The sequence below is a fragment of the Sarcophilus harrisii genome, chromosome 5, assembly GCF_902635505.1.
Source record: "Sarcophilus harrisii chromosome 5, mSarHar1.11, whole genome shotgun sequence".
Taxonomy (NCBI): Eukaryota; Metazoa; Chordata; class Mammalia; order Dasyuromorphia; family Dasyuridae; genus Sarcophilus; species Sarcophilus harrisii.
Window position 1 is genome coordinate 244,285,601 of NC_045430.1, and position 12,255 is coordinate 244,297,855.

At 33.0% G+C, this 12,255-nt stretch overlaps 1 protein-coding gene across 3 annotated transcripts in view; it reads left to right on the forward strand.

Annotated features, from left to right (window-relative positions):
* The window catches only part of ANKIB1 (ankyrin repeat and IBR domain containing 1), a 154,416-nt gene that overhangs the window by 62,609 nt on the left and 79,552 nt on the right, over window positions 1-12,255 (forward strand). For all 3 annotated transcript variants that reach the window (XM_012551293.3, XM_023505116.2, XM_031940003.1), the window contains 2 exons: window positions 5,181-5,363; window positions 10,399-10,516. In XM_012551293.3, coding sequence (XP_012406747.1) covers window positions 5,181-5,363; window positions 10,399-10,516 — 301 coding nt within the window. The remainder of the gene's footprint in view (window positions 1-5,180; window positions 5,364-10,398; window positions 10,517-12,255) is intronic.

Sequence of the window (12,255 nt, forward strand, 5' to 3'; positions counted from 1 at the left end):
GCAGCTAGGTGACACAATGGATAGAGCACCAGCCCTGAAATCAGGAGGACCTCAGTTCAAATCTAGTCTCAGACACTTAATATTTCCTAGCTGTGTGACCCTGGGCAAGTCACTTTACCCCAATTTCCTCAGGAAAAAAAATTTGTGAAAGAAATATTGAAATGAACAAAATTTATAATGTGATTGAAAAGTGATACCTTTAGAGTCTACTTTCTTTTAGTGTCCATGTTGGACATAAAATATCTGTGGACCAAAGGAGTAAGGTCTAAGCAATTTGTATAGTGGTCTATTCTTTTGTCCATTGTTTCTTTGCTAATTGAAGTCGAGTTGGGAGTTCAGAGAAGGAGTTGGCCAGGCTGGTGATAGATGAACTGTGATGTAAGAGATAACAAAAGTTAGTGCTGACTTTATCATCATCCCCACTTTCATAACATTCAACTTTTATTATTAATTATAGAACTATAATATTTTTGCTTTTTGACACCTTTGTTACTTGTGCTCTATGAGGGAGTAAAAATTGCATTAAAGAAGAAAAGAGCCAGGAAAAGCAGTTGAATCAGAACTAGATATGTGGATGGAAAATCATGCGAAAGGCAGCATAATTTCAAAAGTAAGAAAGGAATTGAATTTTCAAGGTAGCCAAATGAAAGGAATGATAGTAACAGATCTCTGGCAGCAGTGCTCAAAAAAAAAGATCAAGTTTGTAACTAAAACTCACCAGCCTCTTCTGTCATGCCTGTAAATTCTTGATGAGAGTGATAAAACACATTTTTTGATAGCACATCATGTGGAAAGTCTTCTACTTGCCTGATAGGTATAGAAAATCCAAGATTATTATGTTTTTCTTTTTTAAGTTTTTGGCATTACAAATCAAAGCCTTAAAATCTGTTCTTTATCAAGTTGTGTCAAATGTGTTTTAGAAAAACAGTGATGAGTACATCAGATTTGTGTGCTTACCACTGTCATACATAATGTCACTTAAATGCATATAGAACACCAGATCTTTTAATTGCTCCTTTTTGCCAACAGCATCATAGGGAATCCAACAAATCCCAGAATATTATAGACCTCCTTAATGAAATCCTTGACTGACTCAATAATTCATATTGCAAAAATCAGTTGGATGAAAATTTTCTATTGTCTAGGTTATTATTTGCAATTGGATAATTGGCCCACTAGTACATGTGTACTGCTTATGAACAGTGGTCTGAACCTAAAATTAAATACAAAAAAAAAAAAAAAAGAGATTAGGTTGGATTTTATTTGGGAAACTGCAAATTACCTTCAAGAATCTCAAGCATATCCCTGTCAGTAAAACCTAACTTTTTAACATCTATATTCTTTTAGTGTGATATGTTATACAGCTACAAATTATGCAGTGTCAGAATATCTTAAGAATTAAAACTGTAAATGGTCCAAAGACTGTTGTGGTAAGGTTTTAACATATGCCTTGGGGTGTACAGGGGAAAAAATTTAAAAAGGTTTAGTCCAAGAAATGTGTAATCATTAAAGGATGTGGGTCAATTATGTAATGAGTACAAAGTATTACAGGCAGACAGCCTGGGTGGTTCTTTGGTATTCACAGAATATTAAAATACTTAGAGAAAGGCTAGTCATACTGCATATGGATTTTCCTCTGGAGATGATAGAAAAGAATTTTATTTGATGAGAAAGTATAGTTGAGATATAGTTTGTACTATTTGGAAATTGGTGTGATTGTTGTTATAATTATCTATTGAAGTACAAGGTTTCCCAAAAGTCTTAATGCAGTTTTAATCAGTAAAGTTTTATATTGAGTAAGGTCTAAAATTTGGTACATGAATAACAATATTATTCTGTAAAGAACTGCAAATTCAGTAGTATGGGAAGGCATGAACTGATACCTACAGAATTGTTAAAAACTATATTTGGCTACAACATATAAATGGAATACATAAATTAAAAATTGAAACCAAATATATGAGGTAGTTATAATGACCAAGTCTTTTTTTAAAAAGTTGTTAAAAATGGCATCTTCCTTTCCTCTTTGCAGAGAAGGAAATGTATGTGGAATGTTGCCTTTCCAATTTTACTCTCTAATTTACTCTCCAATACTATAAATAGGTTGACTTTGTTCAGTTACTTTTTTCCTTTTTTTAAAAATTTATTGTTACAAAGGAAAGGTCATTGTGTAGGGAAAGGGAACATAATACTCATGTGCAGATGACATAAGAAAAATGGAATATTAATAAAAGTAAGATAAAAAAGGACAAAGAAAATGGAATAATAAAAAGTATAGCGAAATTGCTTAATAAATCAAGGACCCAATTTCATCCACTTCCATTTTTGTAAACAGAAGAAAACAAAAGGGAGAGAATTCAGCAAAGAAAACATTTTTCTTTTTCTTCCCACCCATCCCCTTTTTTCACTTTTTTAAAAATTAGATTTTTTTTGTTTTTTTAAAAACTGAGTCATTTTATCTCCCCTAGGCTAGCAGTATAGGGCCTAGTTCTGGGTATGAGGTTAGTTACTCTAATCAGCCCAGAAGCTTTGACCTGCTTTCTTTTCAACCTGAACCATTTTACCCCTTCTTAAACAACATTGTTACCCATTGTTCCTTGGGGCTTTCTATTTATATTAATGCTGTAATTAGTATGTATAGCTAGTTATCTTAGCCCAGGATTACTCAGAACACTTCTGAGCTCAAAAGATGCACTAGCAGGGTAGCTACATGTTGCAATGGGTAAAGCACTGGACCTGAAGACAGGAAGACTTAAGTTCAGATCTGGTCTCAAAATACTTAACATTGTGTGACCCTGGACAAGTCACTTAACTCCAGTTGTCTTCTCCCCCCCCCTCCAAAAAACCCAAAAACCTCAGTCTTCGCAATACCTGGAATTGAAGGCATGAGCTTCCATAGATAGCAAGTAAAACTTTTTAAATCATTTTTTTAAAAAATGTACTCAGACTGAGACAGGTAAAATAGAAAGAAAAATACTACAATATACATACATACATACATATATGCACACATCTAGTTTCTGCTCTATTCGCTTTCCCTTTGACAGCATGAGATACTGATTTTTTCTTTAAGACTTAATTGCTTATCACATTTTCATTTGTTCTTTAGGCTTTAAAATCTGCAACTAAAATTTTTTCCATATTGATGAAATAAAAGTAAAGCAGATTTAGGGCCATATACTTTAAATTTGTTCTAAACTCGTGGAGTAATTTTGTTGGGGATTTAAGACCAATTAATTAAAACATTTCTGTTAGCCATCTATTACGGAAAAGTTACTGTATTAGGTGATATGGTATATACAAATATTAATGGAACATGTATCCTTAGGACTATGCTGATAAAGTAACACAAATAAGTCTAATAGGAGGTGGTAATGTAAGCCTTTTATCATTTAAAACCATAATTTTTATGTTTGGAATCCCAGAAAGTAGACAGACATGTACTAGTATGAGCCTGTTTGTTTTGCACATTGATTTTTGTTTTTGATGGGTGTGTTTTTTGGTTTGTTTTTGTTTTTAAATGCCTGGCATTGTTTGGGACTTTGGGGAAGGTAAAATAATCCCTGCAGTCCCTGTGTGACAGTGGACTTGCAAACTAAGATCCAACTGACTGGGTATCCAGGAAAGCAGTTTAGAGCTGAAAAAACTGACTGCCATGACATTTCAAAGGCATAATAAATATTTTCAACATTCAAGCATTAGTCTGCTCAATACTTATCAGTAATACATTGAGTGACCCAGATGATCCTAGCCCTCCCAAGGAGTCATCTACTGACATATATCTGCTATAGGTATTAAGGGTACAGAGAAGAGAAACATAAGAACTTTGTGCTATACTCTTTTTTTTTTTTTTTTTTAAGTATGATCAAAAAAAATTTTCAAATACTTACGAAAAAATCCAGTATTTACTGTAATTTTGTTGGGCTTGTATGTAGCAAAATTCCTTTCAAATATTGTGCTTTACCCAGTTTTAAAAATGCAATTAATGGTGTGTGCTAAAATTTAGGCCTTTCTTGTTCCCACTCCTTCTCCATATTTCAGTCAAATTGAGTATTTCAGCATTAACTGGCAACTGCAGATTATGTATGATGGATCATAAACAAATTGATCTACGCAGTATATTTGTAGAGTATGAGAAGGGATTAATCCCTAAGAAGAGAAAAACAGCTGCTAGGGCTTGAAGGCTGATTTCCTGGGTGGGCGTAGGGTTAAAGTAACTAAAGGAGGTGAAAGCAAGGCCTAGTTTTTTATTATTAAACTAGTTTAGACTAGGGTAGAAGCTGATTTCTCCCCCTTCCAGAAGCTGTAGTTAACTTGTTTGAGTTGTGTCCAACTCTTAGTGAGCCCAATTAAGATTTTCTTGACAAAGATACTGAGGTGTCTTGCTAAGTGACTTTGATCTCAGTGTCATAGCTAGTAATAAGTGTCTGAGGCTGGATTTGAACCGAGTCTTCCTGGCTCAAGATCAACACTCAATCCTCTGTACCACCCAGTTGTCCCTGGATAACACATTGAATGAGAAGTATAGTTTATGCAGTTGGGTCTCTTGGCTCCTAGGAACCTACTAATTATATATCCATCCTTCTGAGCTAAACTTAAACTTATGAGGTTGGAGATCAGGGTTTTTTAACTTTATGACCTCTTAACATTTAATATGATGTCTTACACATACTAGATGCCCAAGAAATATTTGTTGTATTACTAGGTAGCTTTGATAATGATAAGCCCTTGTTATAGCTGAACAAGAGGTATAATGACAATGGTCTCAAGACTTTTCATTTGTTATAGGGAACTCTAAAGATTTCCATCTACTAATGGAGACCAACACATTTCTCTATTATTTATAATCTTAGAGAATTGCCTGGGACACACAGGTTGTGTAACTGGTCCAGAATCACATAGCTAATATATAGAGAGGTATCTTTGATTTCAATCTCAGCTATGCTGTCACTTCTCATATCTTACACTTAGTAGAGTCTTAATAAATACTTTTAAATTGGATTAAAAATAAAATTCTAATATTGATGTTAATTGCCTAGATGTATGTGTGTGGGTATGTAAATATACAATAAATGCATAGAGATTGCTTTTTCAAACTTTTTAAAGGACTACTTGAATATCATGTGTGTTTTTACCTTCATTTAAAGTCTGTTATTGATTGATTTTAATATTTTTTCCAGCTTTTAGTAAAACATGGTGGAAACTTGTTTGCTGAGAATGAAAATAAAGATACTCCTTGTGATTGTGCTGAGAAGCAGCATCACAAAGACCTGGCCCTCACTCTTGAATCTCAGATGGTTTTCTCAAGAGATCCAGAAGCTGAAGACATAGAAGCTGAATATGCTGCTTTGGACAAAAGAGAGGTGATCTCATTCAGAGAGAGATCATTTTTTTTTTTCTTTTTATCAGGATGTGTATTTTCTCATCTTACTGCTATAGCAGATAATAGTCATGTTGATGGATAACCTTAATTTCTTTAAAAAATTTTTTTAAAAGTGTCTCCTTCCTTTTCTCCCCACCATGTACTAGGAAGTCTACCATTTGACATATAGATACATGTGATACTATGCAAGTTTCTATTTTTTCTGTAGTGGTGGTAGCATCTTCCTTCATGGGGTAATACTTGGAATAGCTTAATCAAAGTCTTCAAATAATATTGCTGTTACTGTATACTATGTTTGCTTGGTTGTGCTCATTTCACTCTTAATTGTTTCATACTTATTGATATTTTTCTAAAATCAGTCTTTTCATCATTCCTGCACAGTAATATTCCATCATAATATACCAGCTTGTTCAACCATTCCCCAATTGATGAGCATCCCTTCAGTTTCCAGTTCTTTGTAACTACAAAGAGAGCTACTATAAATATTTTAAAACATAAAGGTTCTTTTTCTTTTTCTCTGATCAGCCTGAGAAGCTGACAGTGGTATTGCAGGGTCAGAAGATATACAGGCTTATAACTTTTTGAGTATAATGCCAGATTGCTCTCCAGAAAGGTTGGCTAGGTTTACAATTCTGTCAGCAGTGTTTTAATATACAAATTTTTCTATATTTCCCTTCAACATTTGTCATTTTCCTCTTCTATCATTTTAGCCAATCTAATAGGTATGAAGTGATAACGCAAAATTGTTTTGATTTGATTTCTCTATAATCAATAATGATTTAGAACATTTTTTCATTTGTCTACATATAATATTGATTTCTTCATTGAAAAACTGCCTTTTGTATACTTTGAATATTTAGCAGTTGGGGAATGATTCATTCTTAAAATTTGATAAAGTGAAAGATGAGACCTTTATTTGAGATGCTACAAAAAATTTTCCCCCAGATTTCTGCTTTCTTTCTAATCTTGGCCACATTGGTTTTATTTACATAAAACCTTTTAAATTTAATGTAACCAAAAATATGCATTTTATATCTGACAATGCTCTCTTTTTATTCATGAATTCTTCTCTTATCCAAAAGATAGTAAGCTTAAATCTTTACATTTGTCACATATGAAGTTACTATGATCATTTACTGTATGTTAATGTGTATCCTCTTTCATTGATCCACAGTTTTATTTCTATGGCCAATGGCCCTTATAATATTACATTTTAGTCTTTCCTTTACATTTTTTAAAAATTCCTTTGATATTTTTGACTTGGGTTCTTCCAAATGACTTTCATTGATTTTTTTTTTTCTAATGCAATAAAATAATTTTTTGACAATTTAATTGGGATGCCATTGAATAAATAGATTGGTTTAGGAAGAATAGTAATTTTTATTATATTGGTTTTACACACCCATGAACAATTAATATTCTTGCTTCTGATTTTTATTAGAAAAACCTTGGCATTTTTCTATTACAGCTGTTAACTCTTGATTTTAAATATTTATCATGTTAAGAAGTTTTTCTGTTTATTACTATACTTTGTAGTTTTTTTAATTTAAAGAGATGTGTTTTGTCAGAAAAAGATTTCTCTGCATCTATGTAATTATTCCTATTGTTATGTCTTTTTTCTGCTGAAATTTTCTATTCTTTAGAATTGTGTTACTTAGTGATTTTTTAAGTCATTAAGGGCATTTAATTGAATATAATTCTGTATTGTAAATGTGATGTTTAGCATTTCTACTTTTCTATATATTTTCTTTACAACAGTAAAATTTTTGTAAAGGTGCTATTTACTACTGAATATATTATTATTCATTAATCATCAGGTAGCTCTTAATTTCTGTTAAGTTCTGTTCATGTTCTTATATACTCTCTTGTTTGTGTTTTAGTCATTTTTGTTTACATTTCAACTAATGTTCCCTAACTGTAGTTTCACTTTTTTATTTTTCCTTTTGACATTCACTTAAATTGTTAATGTATTTTTTCTGTTTATTTCTTTATATCTTGTTATTTCTGATATTTTTTAGTTCAATTTCATTTCATTTTCTCATTTGTTTCAATCTCTGTGCTTCAAGTATATTTCTTTTAAACAACATATTGCTACATTCTGCTAATTGACACAGTAACCTGGATTAGCCAATTGTCAGAAGATCTGAATTCAACTTTGACCTCAGACACTTACTAGCTGGGTGATCCAGGGCAAGTCACTAAACTTTTTTGCCTTAATTTCTTCAGTTGTAAAAAGGTATTAATTCAGATGAAAGTAAAGTTAATGAGAGATCCTTTTCCCTTCAGACCTGATGTTCTATATTCACTCTGTGGTAGGTGCAATTATTATTACCATTTTGCAAAGGAGGAATTTGACAATCAGAGAGTTTGTGATTCAAACCCTCATACTGTTTTTCAGACATCTCAAACTGGATGTTCAGTAAGTATTTAAACTACGTATATCTAAAACAACTCATTATCTTGCCCCTACACACTTGTCCTCCTTCTCCCACCTTCCCTTCTTTAGTACTGCAAAGTGTAACACCATCTAGCCAGTCTCTCAGAGTCAGGAGCTAGAAGTCCTCCTGGCTTCCTCATTATTTCTCATACTTTCCCTCATCCTCAATATCCAAGCTGTTATCAGGGCCTCTTTATCACTTTTCCAAAATCTCTTGAATATATCCCACTTCTCTTCACTAACACTCCTCACCTCACTCTCACATCTGGGTTATTGCAATATCTTCTGGTGTGTCTGTTTTCCTCAGATCTCTCCCTATGGTAATACATCCTCCATTTATCCACCAAAGTGATTTTCCTAAAACACAGTTCTGACCGCCACTCAATAAACTCCAGTTGCCCCTTCTTGTATTCAGGAACAAATATAAAATGCTCTGTTTGGTATTCAACTCTTTATATCCTAGCCTCCTTTTTTCTAGGCTTCTTATACATTACTTCCTTATACCTACTCTTCAGTCCAATGTCACCGATCTATTAACTGTTCGATGAGCAAGATCCTTTATCTCTCGGCTCTGGGTGTCTTCTCGGCCAATGCCCCATGCTGGCAATGTTTGTTATGACTGCTGATCTCACTGATTTACTTTGTTTCAACTAAAATCCTTTTCTTTTACTTTAAGCCTTCTCCGACCCTTCTTAATTTTAGTGCTTTCCCTCTGTTAATTATTTACTATTTTTCCTGTATACAGCGTCTCTTGTATATATTTGTTTGCATGTTCTCTCTCCTATTAGATTGTTAAATTCCTTGAAAATAGGGATAATTCTTGACCTTTTTGTGCCCCTGCATTTAGCATGGTGTCTGGCACATAGTAGGTGCCTAATAAATATTTATCCATTGGTTTCTCTTTCCTCTCTCACATGCATCTTTTTCTCATCATAAAACCAACTTTCACTTGATCCTGCTATTCCTTCAATTATCAATCTAAATCTTTTCTTCCTCACAGCCAAGCTCAGAGAGAAAAACTTCCATTGGTAATCAAATCCTAACTTTGGACTTCACTATAAAGGCCTCAAACTATACACTTTCATGTTACCAATGATTTCTTTCTTAAAAATTTATTTTTTTAATCAAGAACTGAATGAACATGATCATTATCAATAATAACTTAATTGCTACTTCCAATAATCTTTTCTTATTCCTCATTCTTCTTTTCCTCTCTACAGTGTTTGTATCCTATGGACTTTACAGATAGGTATTTCCTTGATATTCTTAATAATTCTCTTCCAGTTCTACCACCAGTCAGACCACTTCTTTGACGGATTATAATCCATATTCCTAACTGTGTGTACCCCCAAGGAGGGCCTCTTATACTTCTTAGTTTAGTTATTATCTCTCTATTAACTACCAGTTTGATTAGTCAGCTACTGTTGGCTTCTTTAGCTTTGTTTACAGACACTTGAGGGGAGCATCCCCCTTTTTGGCTCTCCCCTCTGCTGAATGATTTAGTAAGCTTATTTCTAAATTATTTCAGTTTAGAATCTTCATGGCTAAAAGGGTTATTGTGAGGACTAAATAAGACACCATGTAAAGTACCATGCAAGCTTATAAAAATGCTACATAAATGTTGCCTCTTAGAACTACTATGACTATATTGCTACTATCACCAATTTTTACATTGTCTCCTTTGTGGATATTATCCTCTATTCCTTTTTTCTATTGTACCTCTCAGTCCCAAATTCCCATAATCATTTTGTTCTCATTTGCTGTCTCCTCTTACTTTCATGCCCTTATAACATCATCCTGCATTATAGAGTTTGCTCCTAAGAGCTAAAATTTCCATTTTTCTTAGACTTAATGTTGTTCATAGAAACAAAGTCTTCCTCTGCACCAATATCCTATAGATGATAACCATTGTAAGGTTTTTATATCCTATTACAAAATATCCCTCTCTTCACTTTGTGAATATTCTTTAGTAGGAACATTTCTCCCTATTGATTCAAGATCTCTTCTCCTCCCTCCTTCAGTTCTCTCTTTGTCACCTTATCCTTTTCCCTATAGCTTCACTTTTTTTTTTTCCTGAGCACCACAGAAATTATCTTCCCTCATTGTTTGCTCATGAACTTGATTTATATAATTCTACATTCACTTTTCTCTTTTCCTTTTCTTTTGATGTACCTTCTCCATTCTTTAAGTTTTTAATTTTAACTCCAACTTTTATTGGTTTTGCTTGCTGTTGCTTTCTTTTAACCTAATAAATGTTTTTAAAAGGTTTTTCCCAATAGTTTCTAGGAATGATAAAATTTATTTCATTATTCTGTATTTGGTAATTGTTTATTTTTCTTGTGTTGCTGTTTTGCGATGTTTGTAAATCATATATTTTTAAAGGATTTTTGAAGGACTTGAAACAAATTGTCTTGCCTCAAAAGCCTGTTCTCTTTCTACTACCACATACTGCCTCCTATTCACAATAGGAATATAGAATAATAGTAATATTTTAGTGAATAACAAAGTTTTGTTTTTGTTTTTTTTTAACTTCAGTTAATCAACATCTGACTTACTTTTGATTCTGTTCTTTTCACAGCCATATGAAGGATTAAGACCACAGGATCTTCGAAGACTGAAAGATATGCTGATAGTAGAATCTGCTGACATGCTTCAGGCTCCATTGTTCACTGCTGAGGCTTTACTCAGAGCTCATGGTAATGACAGAAATATAGTAGCTTTCAGATGATTTAACTACTTATATGAAGACCTGAGTAAATATATGCAAAGATATTTTTTATTTTTACTAACAGCAAATCAAGCTTTAGGTAATAGATTAGTTAGAGAATCAACATGTATTGATTATGTTATAGATTCAAATGAGGGAAACTGAAAAGTATACATTGGATTTTGTGGTTTGTAATCTGCTTTCATAGTCATTTACAATGCCACATTTTAGCAAAGAGTATAGTTTAAGCGCAGTTTAAAAAATAGTTTCCAGAGTCTAGTCCTCCTTTTTTGGAATTACCTTCCAACTAGAAAATGTTGATGATATATGGTACTACTTCATTAAAATTTTTAAAAGAAAATGGTTCCAAGGGTGTTCGTTTTATTTTATGTGAGTTATTTTCTATCATTAAATTATAATCACAACTGGAATTTATTTAGTTCTATAAGATTTTAGTTCTTTAAAATTCTTTATAGATAATATCTCATTTGAACAATACTATTACCCCATGAAATAGATTCAGTAAAAAGAAACAGAATTGAAGAGGTGATTTTCACACATGGAATTTGAACTGAGGTCTTTGTGTTTGTACCTCCTATATTCTTTACAACAGCTTATCAAGATTTACACTTTTTGAAATGACTTTAAAAACTTTAGAGTTTTTATAGACAAAATTTTTTTGAATCTCTTAAGAGGGTTAAATGGCTTATTTAGGATTGCATAGATTTTTTTATTCTGAATTTGCAAGATTACAACTTTAGAGTTGAAAGCTCAGGAGTAGATACTGGGTCCAACTGCCTTATCTTATCCTGGGAGGAAACTTAGCTTAGTAAAGCTAAATGATTCCACTCAAGTCCATCCATCCACGTGATAAATGTTAGAGTTGGGATTTGAATGAAGAATCACTCATTAAACAGTTATTATTTGCTGTATAGTGCATTGACTTCTAGAGATCCAAGTACAAGAATGAAGGCAGTCCTTTTTCTCCCTCAACTTGTGTTCTAATAGAGGGAAATAGTAGTAGTAGTAGTAGTAGTTGTAGTAGTAGTAGTAGTAGTAGTAGTAGTAGTAGTAGTAGTAGTAGTAGTAGTAGTAGTAGTAAAGAAGAAAGATCAGAGCCAAAACAAAATCGATTGATGCGGCTTTTGCAGGAGTAGGGCAGAAGTGGCTTTCATTATGGCTCCAGCACTAGAAAAGGGAGAGGCCTGAAGGTGAGGATCAACGTGGCTTGTGGTAAAAGTTGCAGAATCCAGCCAGGGCCATGGATTCACACAGGACTGAAGCTACCACTACTCAAGTTACAGTGTTAAAAGGGATTTATGCTCTAGGGTTTAGTTCCTTAGATTTTGGATTTCTGATTTCTAATTTGAACCCAAGCCTTGAAGCAACCCAAATTCTCTAAATACAGAGTATTCTGAATACAGTACTTTTTAAAAATGGAACCAATATAAACCAATAGTTCTCATTTTATATATAATCTTTTTAATATTATTCCTCTTGGGAAATTATTTGATTACTGATTGCTATAACTCCTTGTGATTCTTTACAACTAAATAAGCATTGTTTATTTCTTCACTGCTCATTAAATGTTGGGCATGGGGGAAAGGTAGCCTCTCTACTCTCAAGAAACTTCTAATCACTAGTAATCACAACTTATTTGATTTCATCCTGTCTTCTCCAAGAGATTGTCTTCAATTTCTCCCTTATTGACTCATTTCCTACTGCTTA